The 18257-nt window shown below is 37.6% G+C and overlaps 1 protein-coding gene across 4 annotated transcripts in view; it reads right to left on the reverse strand.

The window, feature by feature from the left end:
* The window catches only part of LOC120766559 (tyrosine-protein phosphatase 99A), a 531852-nt gene that overhangs the window by 298208 nt on the left and 215387 nt on the right, over window positions 1–18257 (reverse strand). For all 4 annotated transcript variants that reach the window (XM_040092152.1, XM_040092151.1, XM_040092146.1 and 1 more), the window contains exons 2-4: window positions 17901–18070; window positions 8533–8659; window positions 8179–8302 (exon numbers count right to left, since the gene is read on the reverse strand). In XM_040092152.1, coding sequence (XP_039948086.1) covers window positions 8179–8302; window positions 8533–8659; window positions 17901–18070 — 421 coding nt within the window. The remainder of the gene's footprint in view (window positions 1–8178; window positions 8303–8532; window positions 8660–17900; window positions 18071–18257) is intronic.

Raw genomic sequence — 18257 nt, forward strand, 5'->3', positions numbered from 1 at the left:
AAATTCTTATTTTTTTCAAAATCTATGTCGACCGCCTCAAAGCAATCTTCCTTGGCCACAATACCCTGGTGCCAATGCTTTTTCCAATTCTCGAAACAGTTGTCAGTAGTAAATTTCCGGAATAGTCTTCAATGCGCGTAGCGACTCAAGTTTAATGTCTTCAATTGACTCGAAACGGATTCTTCGGAGCTCTCGTTTGGGTTTGTTGAATGAGCAGAGCTCACACAGAGCTAAATCGGGCAAATGCGGTGGTTGCGGCACGATTCTGGTTGAAAATTTGGTGAAAGCCTCACGAAGAATCAAAACAGTATGTGACGGTGCATTATCGTGGTACGAAAACCTAGAGTTTGGGGCTCATAGTTCCGGCATCTTTATACGAATAGCTTCGCCTAAACGATGCATTACACTCAAATAGTATTCCTTGTCGACAGTTTGGCTAGTTGGAAAGAATTCAGAGAGCAGCATACCTCGATAATCGAAGAAAACTGTCGACATAACCTTGATTTTTGGCCCGCTTTGTTGTGGTTTTTTCGGCTTGCACTCACCTCTGCCACGTTATTCGTCCGAATAATCATCTGTTTTCGGGTCGTAAGTATGGATCCAAGTCCAATCGCCAGTAGTAATACGTTTCTTGACATCCTGGTAGTGGGAAAGCATTGTTTCACAGTCCCTAACGCGATGCTATTCTTCGGAAAACTTAAATGATTTTGGCATCAATCGTGATTTCATATTTCTCAGGCCAAAACAATCGTTCCAAATGGGTTTCACTGATTCTTTCGATATTCCAACGATGCAAGTAAGATCTCTGACCGTTAATCGTTAATTCCCAAGCACCAATTCCTTTATTATATTGACATGTTTTTCAGTTGTTTACGTTGAAGGCCGTTCTCGACCTATTTGAATATTTTGCACCAATCAAAAACACTCGCTCGCGACAAAGAGTTAACGCCGAAGGCCTTTTCCTACATTCTGAACTTTCGGCACCAGAAATTTGATTCCGCACACAAAATTTAATGGAACTTCTTTCTTAAATAATTTCACTCTTCGTAAAAGTCGGCGAATGCGCTTTATATATTGCAGAAAGGCAAGCGTACACCAAATACTAATGACTACTTTGACTTGACATTTTACACAGATGTCACTAAAGATCATACCATCATCGTAAAAAAAATTTCGACTAATAGGTTTTCATCAAATTTTAATTTAAAAGTCTTACTAATTTTTGCGCACAGTATATAAAAAATTATACATTTATAAGTACACCCCTAATACTTGAAAATGTTAGGTTATGAAAAGCTTTATATAATTCTCATACGATTTTCTCTTTGTATATATGATTTTCGGTTAGTACAACAATCACAAAGTTTATAGAGCATCAGCTGGAGGAATGATTTGGTAGGAGTGTATGTATATATTTAATGTATTTGCCATGGAAAGCAGACACCATTCATCCACAAATGTGAGTTACTTACATGCAATGCATTGCTAGTGGAGGTAAAGCTGCTATTATAATTTTTTGTTAATTATTTTATTTTAATTCTATATCTTTTTACTACTTCAAGTTGGCTTTGAAATATGTTGGGAGCTACAGCTTGCATTATATACCAACTGATTGCAGCATGTATATAGCATATTGACAGGCGCACTAGCACTTTTGTGAAGCTTTCAAGCCAGCTTAACTTTTTTATATCTTTCCCCAGTTTTATTGTTGTTATTGCTTAAATTGTGTTTGATAAAAACTTGAGCGTTTCAGTTCATTATTTCGCCTGTGTGGGTTTTGGTTTTCTTTGTTTGACGATCCGTCTATAAAATTTCATGCCGTCATAGAAGCTTTCAGGGTGATTAAGGACTTTTGAATTTTCAAATGCACTTAATTAAAAACAAATGAAATTGGTGAAGTAAAAGCAGTCTTTGAACACAGTTTTTCATACGAGCAGACATTTGCTCGCATTTAAATGAAGAAAAGAATACTTTTAGATGAGGATTTATTTGCCCAAAGTTAATCATAAAGATGAAGATCGACTACATGACTACTAACTAAACTTCTTTTTTCATTAGCCTAAATGTAGACTACACAAATATTATCATCTGAAGAATATGATTGAAGCTTTCGCTACTGCATACTTTTCACAAAATTTGCGAGATGAGTTGATGCAGCTAAATTTTTTTACTCTACATCCATTGCGATCTAAATAGTCGCACCTAAGGATCTAGCTAGTGCACTAGAAATTGCATTATCTACCACATATACCAATCGTGGGCAAACACACTTACTTTGTTTGTCAAAATTTCGTCTCGGCCTAAAAGCTAGACCAATATATATGCAGTTAGTGACACAGTTGTTTTATATTATGAAAGTCGCTAAGGGAGTACAGCTTTCACAGTTCTGCTATTTTTCACTTACTGGAGCTAAAACATTCGCTCTCTGATGTCATTTCGTGACGGTGAATTCATTTTTTTAGCATATGTCGAGGATTATCATTCCATTGAGATTGGGTTTGCAACTTTGCTAGATCATATGTTCAATATAATAACGCGCCTGAATGTATACTTCTGTTTATTAGTATATTATTATAATAGTATAATCGAAATAAACAATTTTTCAGGAACTTCTTTATTAGTATTAAACACGTGATATTCTGCCAATAATATGTCAGGACCCGTTCACTTGAATAGAAAAATGGCAATTTGGATTTTATGTAAAAGTTGGTTGTGGATCAGCAGCAAAATAATATAGAGTTTGCAAAATAAAATTTTCAGTAAGTCCATTATTTTGAGAATATATCATAGATTCCTTGCTCTCTTATCATTTTATTATGCTATGTTACTAACAATAAAAATAATGCATTTTAAACAACACAATTTTCGCAAAGTTTTGTAGTTATTTATAACCTCAATCTACATAAATGTTTATATTTGACTACGCCCAGCTGATGATTCAACCGTAAATGCCCTTATTGTTAATGTTTCGTAAATCATAGACGCCAGCTTTGTTATGTCCCACATGTAGGCTTATACCAAACCTTATAAAAATGTCTGTTTGAAAGTCTAAAATATGCCTGCATATCGTCATGCCAATGCAACATTATTATTGGCGCTTGAGTGCATAAATAGGTTGAGCTACAATGCTGCAACATGCCGAAAAATGCTCGCAACGAAACATTTCTTATTTTGTATTTACTTTTACTGGCGCACTGAATACTTTTTTCATCTTGCTTCGCCTTCATTTTCTGCATTTTTTTCTTCTTATTTTACAACCTACATATTCGAGCTTTTTATTATGCTTAAGCTATTTATGTATGAAATCCAGTCTCATATTTGGTGGCATTGACTTGAAGAGCGTTGGAAATTTTGAATTTAAATAAGGAGCTGAGAACCAGTGAGAACATATACATATAATTGTTTTTTAAGAATTTTAAGCTGAATTTGTAAAGACCAACTATAGCTATCCGTAAGCCCAATTAGAAAACTTCAACAATTTTGGCTTTTATAATAAGCTTAAACGGCAAAATTGTTAACTGCTAGCCAATTAGTATTTATTTAGCACTTTTATGATACAACCAACCATGCCTCCAGTGATAAGAGAAAAAAATATGATTAAGAATTTCATGGTACTATTGTTATAATCAAATTTCTAGCAAATTCCCAAAACTGTTAAGAAAAGTTGTCACAACTAATTGAACAAAATTTACAATGATTAATGTTACAATCACAAATGTAACTAAAATTATATCGCCATAAGATTTGCAGTAAAAATAATAATATTCTTCACTACTTTTCACAAAGAATGTAACAATTAAGAATTAATCCCGATTTATTTTCCCAACCAATACTAATTGTGCAGGCTTAATTTAGACCATCAGAACAAAAATTTAATTGACTCAATTTATATAAATATTTTTGCTAACAAATAATGTTCTATATAGACTACATTTACAAATTGTGCGGCTCAATTAAGTACATGAACGCAAATTTAACAGCCTCAATTAAAACAATGTAAGCATTAATAATATTCGATTTAAACTAAATTGTGCATGTTTAATAGAGTGTGTGTGAACACATATTTAGTTGACACAATTTACATTTGTTTTCTCAAACAATAACAATTTCCATTTTAGACTAATTGTCTGAGCTTAATTGAGTGGATATGAACAAAAATTTAATTAGCTCAATTAAAAAAAATTATAAAACTTACAAAATTCGAAGTTGACTGGAGTTATGCTAATTGTCTGAGCTTAATTGAGTGGATGTGAATACAAATTTAATTGACTAAATTAAAAAAAAAAATAAAAATTAAAAACTCGAATTAGACTGCAGTTATGATAATTATGCATGCTTAATTGAGCGCATGTGAACCAAAATTTAATTGACTCAATTCAAAGCACATTTTGATTACAGTGATACTATTTGGCATACTTAATTGAGTTTGTGTGAACAAAAATTTAATTAACTTAATTAAAAAAAGTTCAAATATTAGTAATATTCGATTTAAGCTACAATTATAATAAATACGCTGGCTTAATTCAGTTTATATGAAGACAGTGTTAATTGACTCAATTAATATTTTTCAGAAACTAATAATATACGGTTTATACTACAATTATATTAATTATACGAGCTTAATTGAGCGTATAAAAATAAAAATTTAATTGACTCAATTTGGAACGTTTTTCAAAAAATTAGTAATATTTAATTTTGCGCGAAGTATTTCTTCAAATTTTATCGGCATAATGTATAAGTACAGTTATTGCTTTTCAAACAGTTATGATTTTATGATTATTTTTGCTAGAAATCAAAAGCGCTGTTTTTGGCAAAATAATATGAATCGACTGTAAATAAGCAGAAAATTTGGGTTTTACTGAATATTTTGAATTTAACATTAAAAAATGGAAAATTATGAAAAAGAAAAACAAAATTTGAAGTATTGTACTAATTTGTTGTTATAATGTAACCTTATATCAGCATTTTCATTTTAAAATATGTACACAAGCAACAACAGCAGCTTAATCCTTTCCCACAGGGTTGCCATCATTCTACATTTGTGTGGGCGCTTGGCACAGTGACATACAAAATGAATGCGCACCGATACCTACACACACACACACACACACACACACAACTTTGTACGATTTTTGCATCCACGCCACTGCTACGGCCCCACAGGCAGCCTCCAGCGCAACATCGCTGAACATATTAATTAAAATGAAAGTCATCACGTTAGCTGCTGATACAACTGATGATGGCGTATGACGCTGATGTCGCCAATGTCGCCGCTGGTACACTGAACTGATGATGTAGCGTCGTTGATGGATTGGCGGGAGCTCTTAGCCGCACACACACACACACTTGCTTGCGTGTACAGTCAGCGTGTTGACAGGCGGGAGCAACAGCTATCGCAAACTCCCGCTATCAACTTTAATGATAATACAACGATTTTCTTGTTGTTTTTGTATTATTTTTTATGGTTTCGCTTCAGCGTCTCTAGGGGAGCTGCTGGTTCTGCCGCAGCATTAAATTGCAACAAATGCGTGTTGCAAGTTGCAACTGAGTTACTCGGCAGCGCCTAAATGTATGCAGGCAATGATGAAAGTGCTACTAGCGTATGGTGTGGTGGGGGGAGGTATGTTTGCATGCCTGAGTGACTGCGCAATGCCTTCAATATCGTGGTGCTCACTCATCGCTTGCATAGCTATACAGTTATCAAGCCGCTATGCTGTTGCATGCAATACACCTTCTGTTGCATACAAATGCCAGCACATTGCGTTTATATGGCTGCGCGTATCTGAATCTGTTGAATGCAAAAATGAATGTGTAAGTGTGTGAATGAGTGTGAGTGTGGAAGACTAGGTGTGCACCATGCAATTGTGCGGAAGTGTAAAAAATGCTGTTAGAAACTTAAATGAGAACTCACACATACGCTTTCAAGTAAGCAGTGGAAATGAAAACTTTTCTGAGTAAGCCAATAATTTGAGTATCTTTAGTAAATTATATGCTGTGTACATTTATAATTTATTTGTAAACCTATTTCTCTTAGCTATTAGAGAACACTCCGAGGTGAGTAGAAAGTGAAAAACTTAACATTCTGTATAATACGAGTTTAACAGACAAAGAAAATCGTTTATATAATTCTATATTTCTAATGCATACAGGGTGATTTGCAATAATATTTGGTATCAAAATCTTGGTAGACGGCAACTGTGGTTTCTACATTTTTCTTAGATGAAGATGATGGAGCTTAAACGCTAAGCTCTATATGGCGTTAGCAGCCCGCTTCATTTATACTATACATTTACTAGATACAGCGTTTCACCACTTCAATATTCAGTCAGTGTTATGTGTCGAGGTTAAAAAGGCCAGTTTCATACTAATTTTAGAGTTCTCGTAGGAGATTCTCAATGTACACATAATTGTATACATGAAGTTCAAAGACACAACATATATGGACTGACAGACCGATATACATAAGTTCTCTGAAAGAAAACATACAGGTTCATAGTAGAATGCATTAGCTGGTGATATGAAAAGTCATCAAACTCAGGGATACATTTTCCAATAACTAATTAGAGATTGGAGTTAAAGTGTGCTCTGCCCAATCCACAAACAGTTAGACTCCGCAATCTGCGCCAACTAACGTGGGACAAGGTCCTCCTCAACTTCGCATATAAGGTCCTAATTAGTAGAGGGCGTACTGTGTAAAATATTAAAGCTCACCGTCAACTAATTGGTCCAATGAGAGTGGCTGGGTAGCAGGTCTGAGCTAAATCAACTGATCAGATATTCACCAAGCGCCAAATCTTGCAAAAGACCTTGGAAAAAAGGATTCACACACACCAACTCTTCGTCGTTTTCAAAGCTGCTTTTGATAGCACGAAATGTAGCTGCCTTTATGCCGCGATGTCTGAATTTGGTATCCCCGCAAACCTAATACGGCTGACGTTGAGCAATACCAAAAGCTCCGTCAGGATCCGGAAGAACGGCTTCGGGCCGTTCGATACCAAACCGACATTTTACACAAGGCGACTCCCTATTGTGCGACTGCTTTAATATAATGGTGGAGAAAATAATTCCAGCTGCAGAACTTAATCGACTCTCTATAAGAGTGTATAGCTGCTGGCGTTCGCTGATGATTTTTATATCATTGTCCTCAACAACCGCGACGTTAGTTGTGCTTTTTCCAGCCTGGATAAGGAAGAGAAGCAAATGGGTCGGGTAGTGAACGAGGGCAAGACGAAATATCTCCATTCGTCAAACGAATAGTCGTCGCTTTCGCAACTTGGCACCCACGTCACTGTTGACAGTCATAACTTTGAAGTCGTAGATAATTTCTTCTATCTTGGAACCAGCATCAACACCAATAGCAATGTCAACGTCCAAATCTACGGCAGAACCACTCTTGCCAACATACGCTTTTTCGGACTGAGTAGGCAATTGAGAAGTAAAGTCCTCACTCGATGAACAAAAACCAAATTCAATATGTCACTCATCATCGCCGTCCTGGTATATAGTGGCGAGGCGTGAACGATGATTACATCTGCTGACTCGACCTTACAAGTTTTCTAGAGAAGGGTTTTGCGGAAGAAGACAGTCCTTTGTTTATTGGCAACGGCAAATATCCCATTTCATGGAACGTTGAGCTGTACGAGATGTGCGACGAAACTGACATAATTTAGAGAATCAAGAGAAAGCTGCTACACTGGGTAGGTTATGTCGTCCGAATTGACGAAAACACTTCAGCTCTGAACATATTCGTCGCAATACTCGCCGAGGGAAAGCAGAGAAGAGGAAGACCTCCACTTCGTTGGAAAGACCAGTTAAAGAAGGACCTGGCTACGCTTGGAATCTCGAATTGGCGAAAACTCTTGAAGACTAAACGTCAATAATTCAACAAGGCTCTAAGAACAGTCCATTCCTTTCTAACAGTATCGGTTGTGAATGTACTGTACTTATAAGTACCCTAGATGTGACGAAAAACTACTCGTTGCTACTATGTCATTATTTACAGCTATACTAGATGTATATTGGGACAAAAAAGCACTCGGAAATTGTAATTAAATTTTGCTAAATTGGCAGGTAATATTGGTGAGTAATTAAATATTTTGCGTTTTATTACAATTTGCGGGTATTTTTTCGTCACAATGTTTATTATTAGACCAATCATATAACTCATCACCTACTTACCGGGTTTCAATAACGAAATGCGTCACTGGTGCATTGCGTGGATGCTGAGAATGCGCCCAGGAGAGATTCACAGAACGCGATGTGAAGCTAATTAGCAAAGGTCGCTCTGGTGGATCGGGAACGTCTGTAATTAATTCACATAAAAATAAGTGTACCAGAAATTACAAATGTTGTGGAAGGAAATATGGAATATTCAAATATTTATAACGATATTACCAATTAGAATACCAATAGACTACTAATCCTTTGAAAGTTTATTATATAATTATGTAGCTATGGCCATTTAGTCTGGGGCTAGCAGTTTAAATTTCGGTATAATTTTTTGTACTTTCATCATATTTTAGTTTCACTCACCTTGCACCAGCAGATCCACAATCGCCTCCGGTATATGACGATCATTGACGAGGCAAAAATATTCAGCGGTATCGCTGGCAATGGCAGGATTAAATTGTAGACCAAAATTGTCCGAAAGAAGTTGAATCTGCAATAGAGAAAGAAATATATTATTGATTGAATATATATATTTCGAGGTCGATGTATTTTTCTAAGCAAGGTATTCTTCAAAATGTATTGGCATCTATTAATATATCGTGTTCTGAAAAGTTTCAAAAGTTTTGTCTGTGCCGCTGATATGATGACTAGTAATTCGATTGAATTCCTCAACAGTTTTTGAATTAAGCTAATATAACTTGTGACTACAGAATATTAAAGACTTGAATAAAGTAACACCTGAAACAAAATATACAAGTAAATTGTTTCTTAACTGAGCAGGCCAATATACAAGTAAATTTACACAAAGTGCCTTGAGTTAGGCCAGGAAGTATTTCGTGACCACACATGTGCTGAAAGCGGACGTTTGCTTGCTGAGTTCAAGGCCGGTATTGTGGCACTGTTAGGGGATTGAAGATACACCTCACCTTGAAAAGAGCTACATTTTGGAGCAGCACAGAGCAAGAGTTTGGTGAAAGCTTCCAACAGAATACTTTCCCTTCAAGCTTCCTCTTCAAACTCGATCCATTTGTATAGAAGTTCGCTATGTGTCGTTTCTCCAACAAATGAATCCTACCCACATATGTATATCCCGGCGGACGTCTGCAGAGAAAACCCACCAGGAGTAGACTCTGCGATGCAGTGGCTTAGGTTCATGAAGCAGTCGAAGTGAGTGATGACTCAAGAGTGGCCCGTAATACAAAAAGACGACCACAAAGTCAAAAGAGGGGGAACGTTGGGGTCTGCGAACTCTTTTCGCAACTGATCTGCTATCATAATCATAGATGTAAATAACATGATATTAAGCTTTCAACTAATCACTCGACCTGCCAACGTCCTTTTACTACGAAATAATCGTTTAGTGGGGTCTCTTTTTGCTTTGAGAAAACTTCTCACAGTAGCTGTATGTATTTCAACACCGTCATAAATTAGGGATTTCAACGAATATAAAGCTTATCGACTTTTTCAAAAAATCTCACATTTTTGGGTAACAGTTTTCGGTTGAAAATTATTGAGAAAAAAGGTGTTGGAAGGACTAAAAATATTTTAAATAAAGAATACAGTGTTTTTAAGGCATTATTCAAAGTAATTCCCACTAGATGTAATACGCTTATGCCAACGATTTTTCCAGTCTTCGAAACACTTTTCAAAAGCACTTTTTGGCTTCAGTTTCTTCAGCAAATTTTGTGTTATCTCTATGATCGACTGAAAACAGGTGATTTTTGAGTGGCCTTGGCGTGATTTTTTTGGTTTCCGCTCATTTTTTCCCTTCATTCCGATAATTGTTGACTTGTTTGCTTGTCAAACTCATAAACCCATGAGTCATCGGCAGCTATAATACTCTCCATGAATATGGGACAAGAATTCGCACGAACAAGCGTATCCAAAGAGACCTGTTTACGGTTCAAATTTAACAAAAAAAATCAACTTTATAGGGACGAGTCGAGCAAGAACGCGTTTCATACCCAAAATATCCACCAAAATCATTCTAACGGACCCGCGAGAGATGTCGAGCTCTCTTGGCATCTCCCTAACACTTGCCTTATGATTTTCAAGCATCATTTCCTTCACATTTTTAATATTTTCATTCATTGAAAAGGTCGAAGGTGGAACGAGGCATGTCTTCAACGATCTCTCTCCACCGTCTTTGAAGGCTCTGTACCATTCTTAGGCTGGTGTTTTTGATAAAACTGAATCACCGCAAGTCTTTTCCAACATGAGCAAACATTTTGCACACGACATTTCGTTATACATGGTCTATCGCAAAAGAAAGAGAACTTTTTAAATATAACTGTTTCTGGTGGCGTCACCTATTGGTGGGTATATGAAATAAAAAGTTTGATCTCTTGTTGACATTTCGTAAAAATTTTAAGACAATTTGATAACTACAATCGATGTTATCGATCAAAAAGTGACAGCAGCTTTTGGTCATCGGTCGTAAAATGCATTTTGAACAAAGAGCAAATATTAAATTTTGTTTTAAACTTGGGAAAACTTACTGAAACATTTCAAATGATGAAAAAAGTGTATGGTGATCAGTGCCTATCCCGTAGTAATGTGCATGAGTGGTTTAAGCGATTCCAAGAAGGTCGTGCGGATCTCTGTGACGATCAGAAGTCGGGCCGCCCAAAATCAGTGATTACCCAAAATAATTTTTAAAAAGTGCAGGAATTTATTAAGATTGAGCCGAAATCTTCTTTGCGTTACATGGAAATGGAGTTAAATATCACCAAAGACTCCATTCATCGCATTTTGATAGATAAATTGGGTCTAGGGAAGGTGTGCTCCAAGTTTGTTCCGCACAAATTGACTGAAGAGCAAAAATTGCTACGAATCCAACATTGTAAGGACTTGATTAAGAAGTCGAGACATAAATTACAAATATTCGATTGTGTCTAGTGATGAAATGTGTTGCTTTCAATATGATCAAGAAACCAAACGTCAAAGTGCCGAATGGAAGCATCCAGACGAGCTATCACCGAAAAAAAGTCGTCTTCAGAAGTCAAAAATAAAGACAATGCTGATTTATTTTTACGATTCCGAGGGTATTGTACACCGAGAGTTCGTTCCACCTGGCCAAACGATTAATGCTGTGTTTTACCTTGGTGTTAAGAAGCGTCTTTTGCCACGCATTCGTCGTGTTTGACCACAATACCGTGAGGCAGGGTCCTGGCGTAATTTTGACCTATTTGGAGAACTTCATTTGCCCATGAAAGGACACTGGTTTCAGGACATTTTAGGTCTCCAAAAGGCGACAACCGATATTTTCAAGAGCATTCCGAAAAATGACCTTAAACACTCATTTGAAATGCTAATTGACCGTGCTAAACGCTGTATCGAAGCACAAGTAAACTACTTTGAATAAAAAAATATAACTTTTGAAAAATAATAATTTTTTGTTGTTTTTTTTAACAGTCCTGTTTCTTTTGCGACAGACCTTGTAAATAGAAAATGTTAGACAAATTCTGTGTTGAATATTTTTATCCATTTTAAAAATCGCAAAGCACTACTGTGGTGTAACGACTTAAGCAGCTGCTGTGAACAAACTGGCGGACAGATCGCGCTCACATTTGGCATAGTAATTAAGGACAGTCTTATCAACTTAGAAATTAATATTTTTTTGAAATATCATTTAGCCGTGGAATTTAATTACAAGTGCCGGTTGCTTTTTTATCACAATGTAAATTTACTCCTCAAGACACTATTAAATTCGTATTTAAGTTAATCATGGCATTTAATTAGAGAAAATACTAGTTCATGCAAGCACTTCCACTTCTCGAGCTTATGAATTTTTGATTACTTTAAGCAATTAATAAATATGCCATTTAACTTTATGGCGAATGCAAAAATAATCAAATAGTCGAGCAAACACGTTGCAAGTAATAAAAGTTGCCAACCTAACCGCAACCGCTTTTCAAAAGTGCAAACAACAACAACGAAAGGAAAGCGCCCACGAAAAGGGAAAGGGGAGCAAACCCAGTGAAACCGCCGAAGCCAGCAGCGCGCTCTTTGCTTAACTGCACAAGTTCGAAAACTTTACATTGCCTTTGAAATTAATTAATTAATGTCAAGTAATTTTTCATGCAACCAACACGTGTGTGTGTGTGTGTAAGTGAGTGGGCCTTTGCATGCGCGCGACAGCGATAATAATTTTATGCCGCTTGCAAAGCCACAATTGCACTTTCCGCCGACAATTCTTATACTCTTATCCTTAATTATGAAGCCGAGCACACTTTGGCAAGTGGCAAGTGGCAAGCAGTGTGCAGCGCGTAACAGCGGCAGCGGCAAAGCCAAAGCCAAAGCCATTACCACAAGCAAAGTACGCGGCAGGCAAATCAGAAGCTGGCAAACAAGTAAATTGCAGCGGGGAAATGATAAGGCCCGTCGAGTTGCAGCAACACAAACACACACAGGCACACATGTGAGTAAACTTTTTATGGCAAGGCAGAAAATACGAGAGTTTACATTTGCCAGAAATGCCACACCACTCGCTTCCTTTGCGCCCTTGTGGCAAGCATTAGTTAGTTGCAGCAACGATTGCTTGGCATACGGCCTTGAGCGCAGGAAAAGAGAGCGGCACTTGCAACATGCAATAAACACACGACCAGTTATGGAAACATATATATACACACATATGTACATTTTTATTGACATTACAAATGTTTGTATGTATGTGGGCTTTCGCAGGAATTTCAAAATTCGAAAAGTTTACGGCGCAAAACGAAAAAATTAACTATTTACCGCTGCCTTGAAAGTTTCGTGCAACTGTTGGCTGGTTATACGGCTCCGACTTGCTTGCACGCCTCGCTTGCTAACTAGCTGACTAGACTACTTGCCTGCCCGCCTGACTGGCTCACTGGCTCACCGGCTTGCTTGCCTGCTTGGTTTGGTAGCTGACTCAATGTCTGGCTGCCTGGTTGCTTGCCTGCTAGCGGCTGCCACGCCAGCTAACGGTAATATCGGTAAGTAGGCTGGACGCCTTTAGTAGCCTCTCGAAGGCGTCGTCGTGTGTGGAGTCAAAGCAAACTGGAGCATAATTTTGAAACTACCTACATATATGCCGGGCGCATTCACCTTCATCTCATATCAGCATCCACACTCACACATGTACCATACAATCACATGTATGTGCATTTAAGCTCCTCATGGTGCGCTTAAGCTCACCGCCGGATGCACATGTGAGCGCGCTAGTTAGCGTTGAGTAGAAAGCTGTTAAGATAATTGATGGCAGAAATCCGCCACTGAGTCAGTTAGCTTCCATACATATACCTATGCCTTCAGTGCTGTGACAGTACCCAGCTTTAGACTGTCTACAACAACACGAAGTCTTGCTTATTGCAATATAATTTTCTATTTGAATGAAAACTTCCACACGGTCATATGCGGGATATAGCTATAAATGCAGATATGTGTAGACATGACTACTGTATGGTGGAAGACAGTGTAGCAGGATCGATTTTAGTCCAACTAGAGCAGTTATGAAGAATAAACAGTCATATTGCAGCAACAAACTCATTAGGAATGATCAGTGAGTTTATGAGGAGCGATCACTCACATATGATTAAAAGAAACAATTGAGGCTCCATCAGTTAACCTATCAAGACTGAGCATACCTTCATTTCATAACAAAGTAACCATACGATCGATCCCAAGAATTTTCTCAAAAGACCTCCATGTTTTGGACTATTAAAAAATATAAAGTGAACAAGCGTCAAAAAGTTTTAAGCATTGCTGACATAAATAATATATCAAAGATTTTGCGAGAACTGAAGGATCGGCCACGTTATCGGTTTTGTGTGATCAATAACGTATCTTCATTTCCCTACAACTTTGCATCTGAAATTTAATTTAATATTAGAGATAACTGAAACATCAGCTTTGAATGTGCACGTTTTCGAAATTTATAGTAACATTGATGATATGATCAGTATTTCGAAGAATTTTCTGAAGAGTTTTTGAATTAGACAATTAACGTGTGATCCAAGTAGAGACACTTTTTTCAATAGCCTTTCTTTTGACAGATCACGCGTGAGTCGTGGCAAGCTGTCATGTTATTTTTGTTCAGTATTGTATGCCATTTCATCATAAAAAGACTTTCCCCTAAAAAACGTTTACGTATCGCTCAACTTTATGACGAAAAATAACATTCTGTAAAGGATGTGTTTCGCTCGCTTTGCTCAACTTATGGTCAACATAATCGGCCTACTGCGCGTACTATTCGCAACACTGTCGTCCATCTCGAGACCCGGCATTCATTAATGGATAATATTCGACCGAATAGACCACGTCCAGCACGCGGTGAAGAAAATATAGCAGCCGTGGCTGAGAGTGTACACGAAGATCGTGAAGAGTCGGACTGACGTATGAAAACTCTTGGCTTACAAAATTAAGCTTGTGCAAGAAATAATTTTACTCTATGGGCTTCTGAAAAGTTCCAAGAAATTTTGACATTTTCGAGCCAACTTTTGTTCGGAAATGAGGACCATTTTTGGCCCAATGGGTATGTAAACAAGCAAAACTGCCGCATTTTGGGACGAAAGGCAAACTGAAGAAATTCAAGAGCTGTTTGGTTTTTGGGCCAGTCGAATCATCGGTCCATTTTTCTTCTAAATGATGCCAGTGAGAACATAACGGTCAATGGCGACCATTTTCGCGACATGATAACCGATTATTTAATACCTGGAATTGAAGTCCGTGATTTCGACGACATTTGGTTTCCACAAGACGGCGTCACTTCCCACCAACGCATCAATCAACGGATTTGTTGAGTGAATCTTTCTGTGAGCAGATAATTTCACGTTTTGGGCCGGTCGATTGGCCACCAAGATCGTGTGATATCATACCGTTAGAATCTTTTTTGTGGGGATATGTTAAGTCTAAAGTATATGCCGACAACCCTGTTTCGATTCAGGCCTTGGAGCAAAACATCGCGCGTATCATTCGCCAGTTTCCAGTCGAAATACACGAACGAGTCATCGAAAATTAGACTCAATGGTTGGATCATATAAGACGTACCCGCGGCCAAATTTTAAAGAGATAATTTTCGAAAAATAAAAGCCGAAGAATATTTTTTCGAATGATAATAACATTCCCCATTGAATTTGATGTTTCTGTGTTTCTGCTTTAAAAAGGTAGGGGATAACGAAATGGATCATTCCTTGAAATTGATCAGTCAGTTTAGCGGTGATATTCAAATCTGTGTCGTTAAATATATGTATATAGAGCAATATCGTATATCGTATTTTCAATAGTAAAGCTTCAGATACAACAAAATTGAAATAATTAGTGATATGATCAGTGAGATGATAGTCAATTCATAACAAGAAAATACTTTTGAATGCGTCATGTTTTCACTTTTTGTTAACAACTTTGTGAAATGATCATGGGGTATAATTTTAATGTTATGACCAAAATCTATTTATATTATAAGTATGACAAGTATTTTCCTGTTTCCAATGCTATCACTCTAATTTTCCTGCAGGGTCAGCAGCCGCAGCAAAGGTGTGTATGTAAGCATGTATGCGCCTTTCAACAATTTTAATGTTCATCATTACGGCAAATGGTTTAAAAGTTTTTGAGCCACATTTATTACCTTGGCTTCATTTCATTACACTGCCTGCATGTAGATACCCTTCCTTTTACCTACGAACTGCAGCACTAAATCCTAACAGGAACTATTTTAAAAGTGCACTTGGGAGTTGCACTGTGCATTGGCAAGTCTTGGCAGACATTCTTCCAGCACACGACACTACCAATGTCACGTGCATTTAATTTTCCGGTCACACACACACGCACATACATATTTATATACTATATATTTATATGTATGTTATGTGGTTTACATGCCCTGTGGCAAGCATGTGTTAAATAGCATACTGGGACACTTAAAATTGAAAGCAGCAATACTCGTAGTGTTGAGCAGGAGACTCCAGCGCAAGCAGCCTGCTCGCACATTCCTCTCCTCCCCAACATATTGCATTCCTTCATTACAGGCGTCGCTTATATGTTCAGCATAGCAACTGCCTTGCAAGCTTTAGTTGTGTAGCCACTGCAAGGTCCGCCTTAAAAACTTTGCACTTTCGAGTCATTTCGATTATTCTACACCGGCAGCAATTGCAACTTTGCCTATAATACTTGCCGCTGCCCGGACTGCCGTTTAAGCTTAGCCCAGCCCAGCTCGGCCCGGCTCCGTCCAGCCGGCAAACTTGTTTAAACATGCAAGTGCGTCTTCTCACCTTTGCTTGTTATATTCCTTCCGTTCTTCCTTCCGTGCGTGCTGGTTTCGCCGTTGGCTCCGACCTTCTTTCATTTTTGAGCTTCGGTGCTTTTTTCTTCGGCCGCTTGGGAAGCTATTAACTTTTGTTTTATGGACTAAACTAATGATTTGTGTACACGGGTTTCGGTGAACTACCGCTGCCACACACATTCAAGCACATGCGACGAAGACACGTCGCCCGAGTTGCTGTCAGCAGCTAATCTTAGGTATGTGGCAGTGGCGCAGCTCGTGTAGGAAGCGTCAGTGGCGCCTTAATGCTATTACCAAGTAACACGGTAAACTAACAGCGGGTATTAGTTGACAGTCTTACATGAGATATGTCCACGTTGGAGTTGATTTAGTGGGATAAACGTGTTGCATGTGTTGGCGACGAAGTATTTTGTGTGTTCAAGGTATAAAGTCGTAGGAAAGTTTTGTGTAGTGAGACAGGATTTAACGCTTCTGTGAGTTCTGTGAGGACGATTTTTAATGTTTTTCTGGATTTGCAGTCGACGCTTTCTAACAAATATAATTACCTGCATTATATTGCTTCTTAAACACATTAAATCTTGAATTAGATGACCGAGATTTTTTTCCGGGAGACCACGCAGTCCGAGAAGTAAAGCTCAGGATTTTTTTCCACGTAGAGTGCTTTTAAATAAATCTTTTAAATAATTATGAAACCTTTAAGCATAAAACAGACCCTACAACACGTTGTCAATATTATCAGGTTCATACTGATCGGAATGCAGAGGCGGCTGTCATCCAGGCAACAGTAGATGTACTGAACTGATCTACAAATTTCTTTAGAGAGCGGCTATACTTGTCGTGTTGATAGTGTTTTCAAGACTAGTCAGGAAGCGTTTGACTTCTTTTTTAGTAGCAACAAGCGAATTTTTAAATCGACATTTTTGGTTTCTGCCTACAGCGGAATCTTTGGAATCGACAGAGTCGATGAGCTTGTGATCCAATTTTATAAAATTGGATATGACTATTGGATATACGCTACTTTCTTGTGTCCTAGCGTTGGATCTGTGGACCTGCCGTAAATTTGAAGTTCATTTCATCGCAATTGTAGGCATTTCGGCTGAACACTGTCTAATAGGCGCACATTCAGTGAGGCGCATATCTTGACGGACGCAAATAACCAAAGTTGTACAGTGAAAGGCGGGGTGAAATCATCCAGGCATTATCTTTTCAATTAAAACTCTTCTAAAATTGCATATAGTTGTCGCCCTAGTTGGATCCCTAGTTGATTTGTAACTTTATGTATCTTCCTTAAGAAGAGATTGATATACATTTAATTGCACAATTTCTATGATTTGTTTCCTCTTTTCATTTCTTCCTTACATTCCTAACTTCACACACTCTCTCAACCATTCTCCTCCTTACTTCTACATACTTATATTCTCAACCATATATATATGTATATATATATTCTGTAAAACTTTATAAAGATTGTAGATTGTTTACTTACTCTTGGACTATGTAAATGTTGTATCCGATTAGCGAACTGCGCTATTGTTGTTGTAGAGGTCTTCCAGACCAAAGTATCGACCAGCGAGTGCTCCGAAACGCCCGGACAGAGAATTGTTACATTCTTGCCTGCTTCGGCGACGACGTTCACATATTCTAAATTTGTCACATCTGAAAATAAAAAGTAAAGCGATTTATATATTAGCATTAGGAAGAATTAGACAACTTTTATTTTTGGATCTTATAGACATCAAATGGTTGACAAAAATGACTGGATAACTGGTTATCGATAATTCGATAATCAATAGTTATTATCCGAAAACTAAATGCAAATAAGTGGAAACCACGAAACTTTAAT

This window comes from Bactrocera tryoni, chromosome 1 (genome assembly GCF_016617805.1).
Source record: "Bactrocera tryoni isolate S06 chromosome 1, CSIRO_BtryS06_freeze2, whole genome shotgun sequence".
Taxonomy (NCBI): Eukaryota; Metazoa; Arthropoda; class Insecta; order Diptera; family Tephritidae; genus Bactrocera; species Bactrocera tryoni.